Source organism: Brachyistius frenatus, unplaced genomic scaffold (assembly GCF_029030835.1).
Source record: "Brachyistius frenatus isolate BFR_SWC_R1_liver_20210118 unplaced genomic scaffold, ASM2903083v1 Contig_4, whole genome shotgun sequence".
In the NCBI taxonomy this organism is placed as follows: domain Eukaryota; kingdom Metazoa; phylum Chordata; class Actinopteri; family Embiotocidae; genus Brachyistius; species Brachyistius frenatus.
Window position 1 is genome coordinate 4,236,648 of NW_027210603.1, and position 16,580 is coordinate 4,253,227.

Consider the following 16,580-nt stretch of genomic DNA (forward strand, 5'->3'; position numbering starts at 1 on the left):
TGTGGCTAGAGAAATTGAACTCGGGTTAATAAACCACAGTTAAGTTATGTTTTAACAGGAGAGGGCAAACACTTTTTCACACAGGGCCATGTGGTTTTGGATTTTTTTTTCTCCCTTAATAAAAACCTTAATTTAAAAATTACATTTTGTGTTTACTTGTCTTATCTTTGACTAATATTTAAATTTGTTTGATGATCTGAAACATTTAAGACAGACAGACATGCAAAACAAAATTGGAAATCAGGAAGGGGGCAAACACTTTTTCACACCACTGTACATGCACAACAGCACTCACTTTTTTTTCTAAACTGTTACTGTCACACACACACACACACACACACACACACACACACACACACACACACACACACACACACACACACACACACACACACGTGTCACTCCCCTTCTCTCCCAGCACCCATTAACCCTCATGTCATATCTTATAACAATCCATGTACACCATGTCCTTCCATTGATCTTGTACTGATTGTCTCACACACACTCTCTCCTGTCTCTCTCTCTGTAGCTGGTCCTCCAGGCTCGTAATGTGCCCGATCTGTCAGCAGGGGTCAATTGCTCCTTCGAGGACTACGTGGAGACAGAGGGACAGATCCAGGGTGGACACATCTTTTGCATGTCTCCGTCCGTCCGGGACATCGCCCCAATCACTAGGAACAAAGGTCAGGACAAGGAAGGGCGATGAGTGATGAAGTCATGTGGTGGTAGCGCTGGGCAGGGAGACAAAGGTTATGGGGAGTTTTGGTGACATATATGAGGAATATAGTCAATAACTTTTATGTTGGTACTCCTTATACTATTTGACACTATATTTTATATTTGTCCTCTTTTCTTTCTCATTGTATTTTTATCTATTTATTGCTCCTTCTCCTTTCTCTTTGGACGATCAATACAATTGCATGCTGTATATTCATCCCCATGAGCTGATGTGTTTCCTCTAAGGAGTCGAGAGCTGTGCGTTCACCAGAACATAATTTTGATGTTACCAGTTGATTTGCTTAGTGTGTCTATATTCAGAAATCCTTGTCACCACCAATAATGGTGGCCCATTCCCTTTCAATGGCCCAAACACAAGTCCACATTAATCTACTGAAAACAACTGTATTTGAATTTCCATTATCATGCATTATGCACCATTGTCAGTTTCATTTTATTTTATTTTTTTCCATTTAAACGAATGGTTTTGCTCTTAACTTTTTTTCAAAGCAGTGACTTCAGTGTGGTTTATCATCATATTTAAAAATATCTGCATCTTCCCTTGTTTTTTTGTTTTTTTGCAGAGACTCTTCACCCGCTTCATGTCCAATTCTGTCACACCACAAAGATGATAAAAAACGTATTTGGTATCCACATTCAAAGCACTGAAAAACATGTCAGACAGTGCGCTCTAAGTTTCCTCAAACTGACATCTCAGTAGTTTTTCAACTGAGCCAATTACGCCCCATTATGAGTTCTCATCCGCTGCGGCATCCAAACACTGATCGGTGGTGCTATTTTTAATGCCGCCCTACTGTGGGTGTGACCCGAGTACTGTGTTGCTAAGCTACAGTGTGTGTATGTATGTGTTGAGGTCACACAAGTGGAATTCAAAAGTGTCACGTTGTATCGATGAACAAATTGTTCTCAGTGCAGCCACAGTTATTCACTATTATTAAAAGATATATTTATGTCTGTCGTGCAGGTGACAAGCGGGTGGTGAAGCTCTACCTCAAGTCCAAGGAGACGGGCAAGAAGTTTGCCAGCGTCGACTTTGTCTTCTACAACTGCAGCGTCCACCAGTCGTAAGTTACAAAGATTGAATTTTTTTTTTTTTACTAATTTGACAATCGTGCTTTTTTAAAAATCTTGTTTTAGTCCTTGTTCTTTCAAGAGACACCATATTCGCCCCGTCTCCCTTTGGGCTGTCTCATGTTTCTGTCCATGATAGATACAGTTCACACGCACGCACGCACGCACGCACGCACGCACGCACGCACACACACACACACACACACACACACACACACACACACACACACACACACACACACATCTATCCCGCCCCCATCGGACCACCAAAGGAGGCTCGTGTTACAGTCAGAGTGAAAAATCAAATGTGCTGCATATGAGAACCGACTGGGATATGAGATGGTAACTACTCTTTTTGATCAGAACTCACAACACACACACACTAATGATACTTCCTCGATGAATTCATTACACAGCGGTCTGCTAGAATGCCTCCCAATCACACACTCTAACCTCATTTAATGCGTTTTCCACCGCTTAATAAAACAAACACTTCCATCTTTCTGAGCACTTAGTCACTCTGGCACTTATTTACACAACTAAGACGACAGATACTTTAATACCGTGACAATGTGAATGACGTCGCCTTCACATTCCAGCTGCCCTCAGGTCTCTGCCCAACTGCAGTTCACTGCCTCTCCTAATCCACCTTCTGCCTAAAATCTGTACCACCCATAGAGCCACACCCCTATGTCAGTCCTACCATGAGCCCGAAGAATCCTCCAACTCCTCCGCCCCTCACGATAACACCTCCCCACCCCCAACCCTCCAACCCCCGTCCTCTCCGTCCTCTCCATCCGTGGCTGATCCAGGGAGGCTGAAACATCTGCTGGGGTATTAGCCTCGGGGCAGCAGATGGCTCGGAGGCCCCTGGGGTACCGCAGGGCTCCATCCTGGCTTCCCTCTGGATGTTGGATGAGCCTCCTTCGAGGATTGTCCGCAAACACACACAGACATACATGTACACATGCCACACCTCTCTCCACTCTGTCGCTGACAGCTCACTGGATGTCTTGGACGCCTAATCCGTGACTGTGACCTTTAACCTAACTCCCCCCCGTTTCCCTGCTCTTGTACACAAATCCCCTGCCACAACAACGATGATTAGCTCAGCTGGTTAAGGGTGTGGTGTTTTACAATGTCAACTCACGGTTAATTCATCTCCCACAAGGACCCTGTGATGTTTACTCTAGTTCTTAATGCCTGTTACCTTCTAGCGTTCATCTCGTGTCACATGTAAATCCTGTGGGTACAAATATAACGTGATGTCACATTAAAAACATGTTGGTGCTCTAACAGAACAAGTGTAAGAAATGTCAAAGATGTGACGCAGACAGGAGAGTCGCCCATTTGAAGATATTAGCCCAATGAACTCTGATTAAATCCCCTCCCTGTGCTGATCTAATGCGACCTCCGAGTGATGTAATGGTCATGTTTAATGAAGTTACAGATAGGACACGTTGTGTCTTCTGCAGCGACTTTGATGGCGAACATAGATGCTGAGATAAGAATCCCATTTGGAGCTGGCACTCCGTCCCGCATACCCGCTGTGCCCCCCAGGCGTCACTGTGTGGCGTCTGATGAGATCAGACTGGTAATGTTATTGGCGTAATGACTTCAAGCCCGTACATCCACATGCAAGGCCCCATTTCCAGAATGCTTGGTCATTCTTTACAGAGCTTAGTTTTTCCCCTAATGGACTTGGACTTAAAATAGTGCCGGCTTTGACACTGTGAAGGAAGCAGACATTCTTGAAACATTCAGAAACACATTTCCAAGCATCTGTTTTTTCAGTCTCCTTCCCACTGTCTGGATGTTTTAGGCAGTTTCAATGCTGCCTTTTGGAAGGCAGGAACAAGTTTGACATTGGAGTCGCTCCTCCATGTCTCTTAATAGTTTACTATCCCAATCCCTAAAAACACACGCCCCTCCTGCTTATTTACTCAACTGATTACGTCGTGGCCCTTGCCTTTTCAAAAATGCCATAAATTTGCATAGCGGTATTAATCTAATTAGAATTCCCACTGTTTCAGTTTAAGGGTTGCTGAGATTGAAATAGAAAATCACCCACGGCCATGATTGCTCCTTAATTAAATATTTCCATACGCTTTTTTTTTTTTTTTTTTTTCATTGCACAGCCCCCCATTTAATAAAGATAGAGAGTACAGTCTGGAAATGAATTGGGGTTTAAATGTCTGCATGAGACCGTATGAAACACCTTCTCTGGCTGTGGTTAATTTGCAGTGACTGGGTCATTTGTTGTGTGATTGAGGATGCTCTTGGAATAATTGGGAGAAAAAGTCTATTGAATGTCACAGGAAGAATTAGACCAGATTTGTGAATTGAAAGAAAAATGCTGGAAGAGTTCAGTTAAAAAACATTTGCAAGAATCATACAATGGATAGTGGATGCAAATTGCTCCATTTTCCTGTAAACTAAACACTCAGACATGCATTAATAGAATGATGTGCATGAATACTAGTCCCTAGGTGTTTTATCAACCCTTCTCAAATTTTAAAGGGATCCAGTAATGATAGGATAGACTATTCTAGAGGACCGTTAAATTATTCACCTCCTCTCCTTTGAAATGAATAGTAGCCAATAAATAACTCATTTTGCCAAGTGCAAGAGTGTCAAACTCACCTCACTAGGAGAGGGGATTGTATTAAGCCCTCCAAACTGACCAAGGAGAGGAAAGAGGATGAAATCACTGTCTATTGTGTTTGGCTTTGAAAAAAAAATGCTGCTACTCCGAAGCCAGTGTATCTCAATTAGCATCTGAATATGGACGGATTAAATTAGCATTATGAGCGTGGCCATACGGGGAGCGTGTCTCCAACCGTTAAAGCCTCTGAGTGGCTACAGGCGAAGGGGAGTGACAGGAAGGGGCAATAAGGAGGACCTGGGGGGTCTGTAGAAAGGAGCCCACCTCTGGACACGAGAATCGAACGTCCTCAAATGGCCCTGGGTGGGCTTTCTTTTTTTTTTTTTTTAAAGGGTGTGCACCCAGGCTAAAAGAGCCTCTGAGATCCTAAGGCACCCCGTGACAGGGGGCCCTGGTTACTTCAAGGAACCAAAGAGTGAGCAGTAGGGGGTTGTCAGACAAGACCTACTTGTGGCCATGGGTGGCACACATAATGGCACTGTCTTTTCTTTCAAAGGGCGTGATCATAAAAGTCTGAGAAAGTTGGTCATGGTTACCTGCTGATATTTTGCTCGTTATTTCAAAGTCACTGGTACACTAACAAGCTTGATTTTACATGAATAAAAGATAAAAGCCCAAATAAAAAAAAAATTATTATCGAGGCTGGGTGACATGTGTGTGGACGGCTGTGAGCTCCTAGCCATACATTGTACCGATCACTGTCTGGTTCTGGTTTCCTGCTGTGTTAAGTTGGTGATGTACTGTATTTTGATGAGCACTGTTCCACTGGTGGGCCGCAAACCCCCCAAAAAAGACTCTTTGACATTCAAAATAGCGATTGTTACCGAGCGACCAAACAGCAGCACGGTACACAATGAGCCCGGCTAACTTCCTTCGTGTCCATTTGTCTTTCATCAGTAATGTCATCTGCTCTTTTGTTCAGCATTGACAACCCTTTTTCTGTTTCTTCACAGCTCCCTTGGGAAAAAACATTGAGTTAAAATCCCAGTTCTTCTCTTTGAGCCTGAGCACTGCATGCTAACCCAGCGTAGCCTAATCGCTTTCTCTCCATTTGTTGGCAACATTGACAAATCTCCTATTTGCTCTTGTGTGGTATTAAGAGCCCTGTTATTTCCTTAGCTGCACATCTTTCATTCTAAATGGACAGCTTCTGTCAGCACAATGCTAAATTGGTCAATTAAAGCGGCGGTGGGATTGAATTAAGCTCCAGCCTCTGATCGCGCTCAAAAGGAGGGGTCTGGGCTGGAAACGATCGCTTAAAGTGTGCACCTAACAAACGAGCGGCCCTAATTGATCCAAATGAATCCACGTCGGGGTTTGATGGATTCATATACGCGCTCCATCTCAGAGCTCAAGAGTTAAAGCCCTCATTTTTCATGTGAATGAGGGGAAGGGTAGCTGGCATTTCGCACAGGGTTAAAACACAACCGAAAGCTTGTCGGGAGCATGCTCATTGCCGCTCCAACAGATGTGAAAATCTTCGTTTTTCAGATGTGATTGAATACAAATCAGCCTACCGGCTTTTCTTCTTTTTTTTTATTACCTTGACTGTATTAAATGTAGTATCTCCTATAAACCATATGTTCACACAAAGTTCAATAACAGATTCTGAAACTGAACTACATGTTGAAGACAAAAGGCTGCAGTGAGCTTTGTAATAAAATGAAACAATTGTATTTGTTAACTCATAATGGTTACATTCGAAATCACTGCGCACATAAAAGAGTTATCAAGCTTAGCATCTCCTGAGAGCTGAGAGAGCACCAATAACATGAAGCTGTGTTGGTAAACTGTGCACTTAAACCTGTCTGGCCTTCCTCCACTGGGTCCCTTTAGATGTGAATACACACATATACTCATAATCACTCCCTAACTTCCAACCTAATGTTTCCTCCCGGTCCCGTGAGACACCACCCCCCAACCCCCCTCTCGCTCACGATACCTGGTGTCTGCTCCTCTCTAAGGGAAATCCACCTGCTTTTGATCTCTTTCTCTTTCAACCTCTTCTTCCCCCCACCTGTCTTTTTTCTTTCAGCCAGTCTATCTGCACCTCGCCTCGGCTAAAGCAGGTGAATTTAAAATGGTGGAGCGCTCTTAGGCCCCCGGATGAAAGAGAGCTTTAGACAAAGAACAGGGCGAGAGCAAATGAAAAAGGATGGAAAGAGATGGAGGGACAGAGAGAGAGGCTTCCAGCTGAATGGAGAGACAGAATGAAACAACGGAGGTATAGAAAGAGGAAGAAATGTATGCAGAAAGTCAGCCAATTCTGAGGGAGATCATTGAACATATAGAAGCAGCAAGCAATCGGACAGTTACATGCAAGAGGGGAGTGTTGAATGATGAAAGTGAGGGGGTGAAAGAAGTTTAGACAGTTGATAGATAGGATGGAGGTGATGAAAGGTGAGAGAAACAAAGATGATTCCAAATCGAGTGGAGACATTTAGACAGCAGATAAGGGGAGGAATTATGAGGAAAATAATTAAGAGGATATATAAAAAATATGATGGTTTAGATGTCTTCACATCATTATAGATATCATTATATCAGTCAGTGTAGTTTTTCCCAACATTATTTCTGCATAAATCATATGTGTATCATGTTTCAGTGCTTATTATTAGATTTTATTTTCCCTCTGCTATTTTCTCTTCCTCACTATACTCTTTCAGACATGCAAACACAGCGTTGACAAACTACCATAAGAAGATTATGCCCTCATAATGCACTTGCTTCATGAAGACATGATGGTGGAGACTGAACAAAAGAATATGCAGACCTCTACTCACCAGTTTATACATTTTCTAATAAAACTCGATCAATTTGACACCACCTCCTTCTGCCCTGCTTTCTCTGAGACTGCTTTGTCAAAGACAGATGTGATGCAATGCTGTCACAGACTGAAGTCACAAAACAGGCGACTCTGCCAACTTCCTTACTGTCTCCTCTGATCTCTCTTTATTTTAGCTGCCTTTCCTGTGTGAATGGCTCCTTCCCTTGCCACTGGTGCAAGTACCGCCACATGTGCACCCAGAACGCCAACGACTGCTCTTTCCAGGAGGGACGTGTCAACATCTCTGAGGTAAGATTACAGTCATTTTTACAGCCGAATGCAGTTTTATGTGTCATTCCATTGACATAAACGTGAGATCGCTCTAAAAGTGCACCTTCTGCTGAATGTATTTTTTGTTATCTATACTTTTGAGAAATCTGCCATCATAATATAGCTGCTGTTTTTCACATATACTCCGACTGACTCTCCCATATGCAAACACATATTATAAAAACATAGGCACAAATAGTATTCGGCCGCAAGCATACCTTTACACTCGCACTTTCTGTGGCTTTCGCCTCAGGGTTTCCTCGCATCGTCCTGATGCGTGTGTCTGCTGTCTGTGTGTGTAATAGGGGCTCCTGGCACAGTGACAACAGCTTGTGTACTGTGCAGCAATAATTCTGTTGTGGCCCATCAGGCCATAAGCAGGCCAGAATGAATGACTGTCCATGGAAATTCTGCCTTGTTCTAACATAGCCAAATGCTGCATTAGCATAAAAGCTAATATCAATCGCTCCGAGTGGCGGCTGCAGCCGGCTACATGCAAGGCATATCAAGTGTTTGTCAACTGCTGAAGCATATACAAGGATATTAGTGATGGACAAAGAGCTGTGTTGTGTTTCCACCGTGGTTTTCTCTCTTCTTTCTTTCTGTCCTACACACCAAACACAGCCCTGCATATATTACCAGACACAGAAAACGCCCTGAAAGCCATATCTTCTCAGTGGACTTATGGATGTAAATCCACTACACTCCCAAGTGACTGACAGTCATGCCTGTGCTTTATCTGACAGACACCTCTCACACATAAATGCACAAATACACAGCCATGCACACACAATTCCTCCCTATCTCCTTGTGTTTGTGGTCTGACTCGCCACGTTATCTCTATGCAGATTAAAGCCCTCCCTTGTTGGCCAGCCTGAATCACCGGCCTTTATTAATTGGTCATCCTTTATCCAATTACTTTCCTCTTTATCTCTTCCCTCAACCGGAGCTGTGCAGAATCCCAAACACTAGCATGCTAAAGCACAGCCTGCGTGCTCGTCCAAAAAAGCAAGACGCAGGCCCAGCCTTCACGGCTCACGGAGCTAACGTTAGCGGATTAGTGCAACCATCTGCAAGGCATGGGGAGAGCGCTGGCTAGCGCAATCTGAGTGGAGCGAGGCCAGAGGGCCAACGGATGGATAAACAGGAAAGGCCTGCAGGGCTGAAAGACAAAACTGAGAAAAGCAGGATGCAAGTAAACACGAGCTGAGTAGTTATATTGATGAATGACAGCAGAGGGTCGTTTGAGGTGCAGCATGTAAGTACTCCAGTCAGGTCTACAGTTGTCCACATTCCAGCGGCATTAATCAACAGTTTGTAAGTTGATTGACAGAGAATTGATTGCAACTGATTTAAAACAAAAATGTAAGGGTTTTAGATTGTCAATTGAGCTTTGCTGTTTTCCATTTTCATGCTTTATACGGGGAACTTAACGTCTTTGGGTTTTGATTGCTGGTTGGACAAAATAAGCTGATTAAAGACATTATCTTGAGCTCTAGGAAATTTTAACGTGGATTTCTGGTCGTTTTCTGACATTTAATAGACCAAAGAGCTCATCAATGACTCAAGAAAATAAACCACATTATTGATAAGTCATGTGGGTTCTGTGAAACTACCGATTTTGGACCAATTAGATGGAGAATATTTTGAAAATACAGCTTATGTACGGATGTTACTTCTTTTATTTCACTCTATCGTAACAGAGTTTATATCGTATATATTTTTGCAGCAATATGTTTTGAGGGCAAAACAGACTGAGGACACACAAAGAGACAAAGGCAATGATGGAGATGAAGAGATTAAGGGAGTGTTGGAGTGAGAGGCAGCAGGAAGCGAGAAGGGACAGACAGACCGGCTGACAGTGGCATGTGGACAGAGAGACCTCTCCTGTCACCTCGTCTGCCCAAGAAACCACCGACCACATGCTCCACGAGAGAATCCATCATCTGCACTGTCACATACTGTACACGCCCCACACAACACACAACCAGTGCGCTTTCTGTCGTTCATGCACAAGAGTGTAAACATTCTTACAGTGGCACACACACACATACACGCGCGCGCACACACACACACACACACACACACACACACACACACATGCACACACATGCACAGAGTCATTCATCATCCTTCTCTTAGCTGCCATATCCATTAGTCGCGCTCTCAATGCCCCAACAAGTACAGCTCTTCCTGTAGGCTAGGCTTATCCTTCTCCTCTCCGGGGCCCATCTCTCTCTACCTCATCCCTCACCACTTTGATGCTCAGTCACCCCATCTTTTTCTCACCCATCCTTTCCGTCACCTCACTCACTCGGTGTGTCAAATATATATTGTTAAAGAAAGGAGAAAGAGGACAGAAATGGGCCTCTGTTTGCAACACCTGGTGGTTTCTCCCTCTTCAGCTGCTGGTAAAGTGGGGATCGGTCGGCATGCCATCAGGGAGTCTATTTGCGTTCACATATGCTTGCACCCTTAATTTAGACCTCTTCTTGCCGTGCTCCGGCTTCATCCTGAATACAAATAGCAGTGTTTAACATAGGAGTGAAATCAGCTCTTCTGATTGCAGACATTTCACTCAGACCTCTCCACTCTCTCCTGCAGATGAACACAGTAGATGGAATTGGATGGGACTCATTTTCAGGTCAGATAGACGTGTTCACACGGGGTTGGGAGGTGGCTGCTTCCTCCTGCCTGACTCTGAGTGGTGTTGTACTGACTGGACCGTAGAGAAGAGCAGGAAGACAGGACCAGCCGGTCAAAAGACTAAGACTGACAGATGAACTTTGATAGTGTGAAGCTCCTTTTTTCATATAAACATGATCCACCTTCCCTTTTCTTCTGCTTCATTCTCATTCTTCCATTTCTTTACCAGCGTTGCAGCTCAATAAAAATCAATAAACATCAGTGTCATTATTCCAAAATATATATAAAAAAAATAATTTGACAGTGGAACATCAAACATTTCTTCTTTCCAACCTTAATCCCTTTCCTCTTTTTTTCTTCATCCTCTCATCTGACAGCATCTAAATCTTGTGTTACCATGGCAATTCGGAGGATCGGTGTGTTGCCGATGAGGACTTTTTTTTTCTCCTCCCTTTTTTATTTTGTGTTCTTCTCTCACAACCAACTAGAGAGATAGCTATCGCCCATCTGTAATTTGTTCCACCAAATTAGATTGTTTGGAATACTTTTTGGGGGGATTGTCGGGCAAGAAATAGAAACGTTAAAAGAATGAAAATCCAACAAAAAAATTTTTATTAAACAAGCCAACCAAAGAGTAAAACGTGTTGTTCATTTTTGTGAGCAGACTGTGTCAGAGGAGGGAGGAAAGAGACAGCAAGAAATGGATAGACAGAGTAAATGGGGAGAAAATACAAATAATGAGTGACATTTCCAAATCAAATATGCATGAATCAACAATGCCTCCAATGGCACAACAAACAAATTCTCGAATTAAGGAGCGACCGGGCGGAAAATTGCAGGAGAGGAGTAGGAGTTACTTTATTACAGAAACAAAAAAGCAGGAGAGAGAGGAAGACTAAAGTGAAAGAAGGAAGGAGGAAAGTCACCTTGTTGAATTATTTCCTTCTTCAATTAGGGGAATTTTTTTTTTACCTTTCTTCCTTTCAGCTTTCCTTAATTTAGGAACTTGATTGCTGTTTCTTCCTTCGCTTTCCACCTGTCTTTCCTTTCCTCCTCTCCTCCTTTCTCCTTCTACACCCCTGGAGAGAAGCTGTTATTCTCAGCTAAAGCCTTGATGAGTGCCAGGCAAGGTTCAGGGTGGCTGGGCTCAGCTATGTTAAGACATGCTTACATGTTTGTTTTGCTGCAAAGCAGGGTTCAGTCTCACTCCAGCAATCAAGGCAGCAGTTAACTTGATTGAGATTTGTGGGCATAGAGCGGCTTTTTTTCCCGAAACTCTCCGGCTGTCTCTTTCCCCTCCCACTTCTCTCTCTCTCTCTCTCTCTTTGTCTCTTTGTCACTTTTTTGTTGTTGTTGGTCATTTAACTTTACATACAGTGGACATGTTTCATGCCATTACTTTTTGAACAGCCCTCATCTTGTTTGTTTTGGGTTGAGGTCCAGACTGTGGGAAAGTGTAAGAGTGATGGGAATTTTATATTACTCGTCTTTTTTCTAAATGTTCTCATTTCTGTCAGGATGCAGACATTGTAAATATTATGCTGTCTTGCAACACTTATTTTGAATTTAATACAGCATCCACTCATGTTCTGTTTTTGTACATTTAATTAGTCACACAGTACATTTATTATTAGTGTGTCCTCCACCTCTGCGAAACGTGGAATGTGTGGCTCTGGTGCTACATTTTTCACTCTTTTATAAACTGAACACCTTCCACTCCTACTTATTCTTCTCCCTCTCTACATGGATGCATAAAGGGTTAAAGACTTTAACGCTTCTCCTTTCTCGCTCCTCTGCCTGCTTTCTTCTTTCTCCTTTCTCCTTTCTCCTTTCTCCTTATGTATGACTTCCCTTAAAACAATAGTTAAACATTTTCAGAAATGTCCTTATTTGTTTTCTTGGTGAGAGTTTGATGATGAGATTGATACTGCTCTTATATCTGCCTGGTAAATAAGTAGATGGAGCCAGAAGTTGATTAAAGCTCTTTCAGAGGGCTTGTTGGACGGCTGATAGCTTCAGAACCCCACCATCCTCTCCAAACCTTTTGTCCGCCAAATTTGTGTAACTTTCCCAAACTGACAATCCAACATTCACCCCCACCAGAAGCTGTGCAGATGTGAGAAAGTGCGCAGGGTTTGAACTTCTCCCTGAAGCGCTTTTTTCTCTGTTACAAAACTATTTCTGGCACTTTTTGTGTGTACAGCTGTGTGCAGCCCTGCGAAAGCTTTTCAAGGGGAGACATGACCACTTGATCTTTTATGGCATAAACCAACCCTTAGCTTATCTTAGCTTAGTTTAGCATACAGACTTAAAACAGGAAAACCACAACTTACTATTAGGACACATTTTTAAAAAGGTCACTGGTTACCATGACTTAATTTCTCTGATCTTTACTAAAAAAATTAAAATGGAGCTTTGTGTTCATGACCGTTTCTTGGATGGCAGCTGTTGGCAGACAACCAAGAGACCGAGTTACTAATTTGAGCAAAACATTTATCACCTGCTGGCTCCTGTTACATATTTACTGTACCGATATGACAGTGGTTTCATGTTCTCAACTAAATCTTCGCAGGAATGTGTGTGTATGTGTTTGAAAAAAATGGTAAACTATTCCTTTAATAATAATCAAAACATCTCTTCAGTTGTGCTCGCAGACACATCCACCCATGGTCAGTGTCACTTGCTCAAATGCATTGTTAGTCTCAGACACACACTCTCAACACTCCAGGCTTCATATATGCTGCACTCTGAACAAAGTGCAACAATACACTGATGTGTTTTCCCAAGCACCGTCTTCTTCTCGCACACTCTTAACCAAGCGAATGCACTTATAGCATACAGCCTACCCACACATTCTTAACCAGCCATGGAAACAAATGTTCAGTGTTTCTTTCCCTTTCCCTCTCCCTCACACACACACACACACACACACACACACACACACACACACACACACACACACACACACACACACACACACACACACACACACACACACACACACACACACACACACACACACACACACACACACACTCTTACAAACACACGCACGCACACACATGCAATCTGTGGCTGACAGGGTTATTTGTGATGGAGGTGTGAAAGCCCCGGACTGTGACATTCTGGCACACTGTGTTTACCCTGGCTGGTACTCATACACTGAGCAGAACACACACACACACACACACACACACACACACACACACACACACACACACACACACACACACACACACACACACACACACACACACACACACACACACACACACACACACACACACACACTCTAGAAAAGTAGAAAAGGACATCCCACCGTCTGCAGGCCAAGGCTGCTTGAGGGTCCTCGCTTTGTGCACAGATATACATGTGTGTTTGTGTACGACTGTCACTGGTTCTTATCAGGACAAAGCACAACCAGCAGCACAGGGCTGCAGGGGGCATGCGGGTGAGGAGGAGGGCGGAGTGGGCGAGCGGTTGAATGATATCCACCGTTTCCTTTTTTTCCTCCCCCCTTCCCTCCTGTCTCTATCTATTTGTAATATCTGTCTTCAGCCCTCATCACTATCCTTTATTTTTTCCTCCGTTCCATTCCCACGCAGTGCCTTCACCCAAATCCTGCTTCTAAAATGTTGTTGCCTGTTTCTGCCCACCATCCACAGACTTCATTCTTTTCTTTCTTTCTCTCTGTGTTTTTCTTTTCCTTCATCCGTTGCCATACATAACTTCCCTTTTTAATCTCGATCACTTTCCCTTGTTTGCTCACTTTCTTTATAAGTCCGTTTAATTCGTCTCTCCACTCAGTGCCAGTGTATCTCATAGCAGAACTCATATAAACACACACCCACACGTGTTTCTACTCGGCATGAAGAGGAGACGTGCCTAAGCCATATTTAATAAAATATAAACAATGTTGTGTAGAGGGAATAAATAAATGAGAACATCGGTGAAGGTGGGATGTAATATCCCTCACGCAGTTCTCCAAAACAAAGCAGCCCTTCTGGTGGTGCGCATATTTCACCAGAGACAAACTAAAGACGGACAGAGGTACTGTAATTGAGACCAGATGTAAACAGAAAGGGAAGGGAAGAAAAAAAAAAGAAAAAAAAGAAGGAAACAGACATGGGCAGGGAGGCAAGAAGAGAAGCTCTGGCAGTAACAAGCAGCAGAGTACATTCAGAATGATGCCATTTATTTTCCAAATGTTCTCCATAGTTGGAGGGGGAGGGAGAGAGAGAGAGAGAGAGAGAGAGGCAACATGGAGAGGAAGTGGAAGCGACAGGGTGAAGTAACCACATGCCTACTTTGCCAGATGGATGTAAGTCAGACCGTGACCGGCCAGCGTTTAACCCTTGGTTTGGTTTGGTGAAGCTGGTTTTGCTTCTCAAACCGCCTGAGTCTCTGACACTCCTCATTTATGTGAACTTCCCGAGGAAACTTCCTTGATTCTTGGCCAAGAGTCAATCATTGCATTTCCTCCTCGGGGAAATCAGCGTGGGATGTATCAGGTGTTTTGGCAGACTCTCTCATACGTCCCTGTAATTTGTTAATAGAGAACAATGTGGCGAATTGAAGAGGTGTAAGTGTTGTTTGAGTGCTGGTAATGAAATTCAGCCACCTTGTTATCGTTATAGCGTTGTGTGTGTGTGTGAGCTTTCCACACACACACACACACACACACACACACACACACACACACACACACACACACACACACACACACACACACACACACACACACACACACACACACACACACACACACAGTTTATATCAGGAAAGGAAAAAGGAGATTTGACTCTTGGCCTTGGATGTCATTGTTGTGTGTTCTCAAACAAATGTGCACGGTCTGTTACATGAAGATGTTTCATCTCTCTCCCCATCACACCCCCCCCCCCTCCCTCTGTGGCTATTTTTAGTTTCACTGTCCCAAAGCTTATTTTTTTTTCCTCTCTCTGTCTCATCTCTTTCTTATGTTTTTACTGCCTATAACTGCCACACTTTCTCCTGCTCTGCATCGTTGCTTTGCGTCGTACCAACAGAAGGCAGGGAGGGTGGGTCGCTCTGGCTGGGAGACACTGTGGAGAGAGCAGTCTGTCGTACCCTAAGAAGTATGCTTAGTAGACAAGTCCACCAGCACTGCGGAGTTATATTCATGGAAGAGGGAGGAGTTTAGTAAATGCAGCATTCATTAAGTGTTACCTTAATGCAGATTTGAAGGACGCTCTCTCTCTCTCTCTCTCTCTCTCTCTCTCTCTCTCTCTTAATTGGCTGAAAATTGTTAACCCTTATATGACATTGAGAAAAATGTGAAGCAGTGGAGCTCAGTACTGACAATTGCAGATTTTAGGTGTAACATCAGCACGAGGTTATTCATTCAGTTTAATCCACTGCCACCTGGCAAGGCCCACCGATGCAGCAGGTGTAACTCCAGTTTATAGCAACATACTGGCTGCAACACTGAATACAATGTCAGCGAGAGCTTAATGAAGAGCTAACGTGAAGTAAAGATTCACACAAATGGACACATGGGCACACACAGGAATACAGGGACGTGATAGATGCACAGGCTACATTCACGTGTGGTTGAGTGTTTGTGCAAGTCTGTGTGTATGTGTCACTCAAAGGTCCCAGTGGTTTAATTATTCAGGCTGTATTAAATCTTCATTTCCGCAGCCCTCACAGGGAGCCGGCCGGCCTAATGGTGAACACAGATGAATATTGTATTTTCACCATCAACCCTCATGCGTGTCAGAGGGGAAGAAGTAAATGAAAAGTCACTGAGAGAAAGAGATGTCGATAGCCGGACACAGAGGACGAACACAGCAAAGTGAGCTGGAGGAAAAACAAACTCCGAAGTGCAGGCAGATCAGAGAAGGAGAGCGGCTATGATTGAGAAACGGCAACCGCCTGCTGGCACAGAGAGGCGTAGAGAAAGAGATGCAGGAGGAAAAAAAAAATCCTGTAGCGTGCTGCGTCGTCCAATCTCACAAGACCAGCTAACTGAGTCTGTCATGTTGGGCTTTTCACCATGCTGTTTCAGTAAAGTGGCCATCACTGATTTTTATTCCAGCCTCCATTTTACTGACACCGTCGCACTCCTATGGAAAGCCAAGATGGTCAGTGATCCATTTAAGCTTCAGAGACATGGAGATGGCCAGAAGATCACTGGGTTTCAATTTAAGAGGTTGATAATTCCCTCCAAGTAAGGGCTTAACATTAATTTAAAATGGAAAGCACCTCATAGATCTAGAGAGGAAACTAATGAATTCATTTATCCATATATATCTTTGCCTCCTAGTTGCTGTTACATGGAGTTGTTACTACCACAGACTGAAGCAAGGTTGTGCTCTTACCTTT

The 16,580-nt window shown here is 43.5% G+C and overlaps 1 protein-coding gene across 3 annotated transcripts in view; it reads left to right on the forward strand.

Annotated features, from left to right (window-relative positions):
- plxna1b (plexin A1b) overlaps positions 1-16,580 on the forward strand; it is a 193,872-nt gene that overhangs the window by 109,476 nt on the left and 67,816 nt on the right. For all 3 annotated transcript variants that reach the window (XM_069711326.1, XM_069711341.1, XM_069711333.1), the window contains exons 7-9: positions 530-683; positions 1,703-1,802; positions 7,436-7,550. In XM_069711326.1, the coding sequence (XP_069567427.1) occupies positions 530-683; positions 1,703-1,802; positions 7,436-7,550 (369 nt within the window). The remainder of the gene's footprint in view (positions 1-529; positions 684-1,702; positions 1,803-7,435; positions 7,551-16,580) is intronic.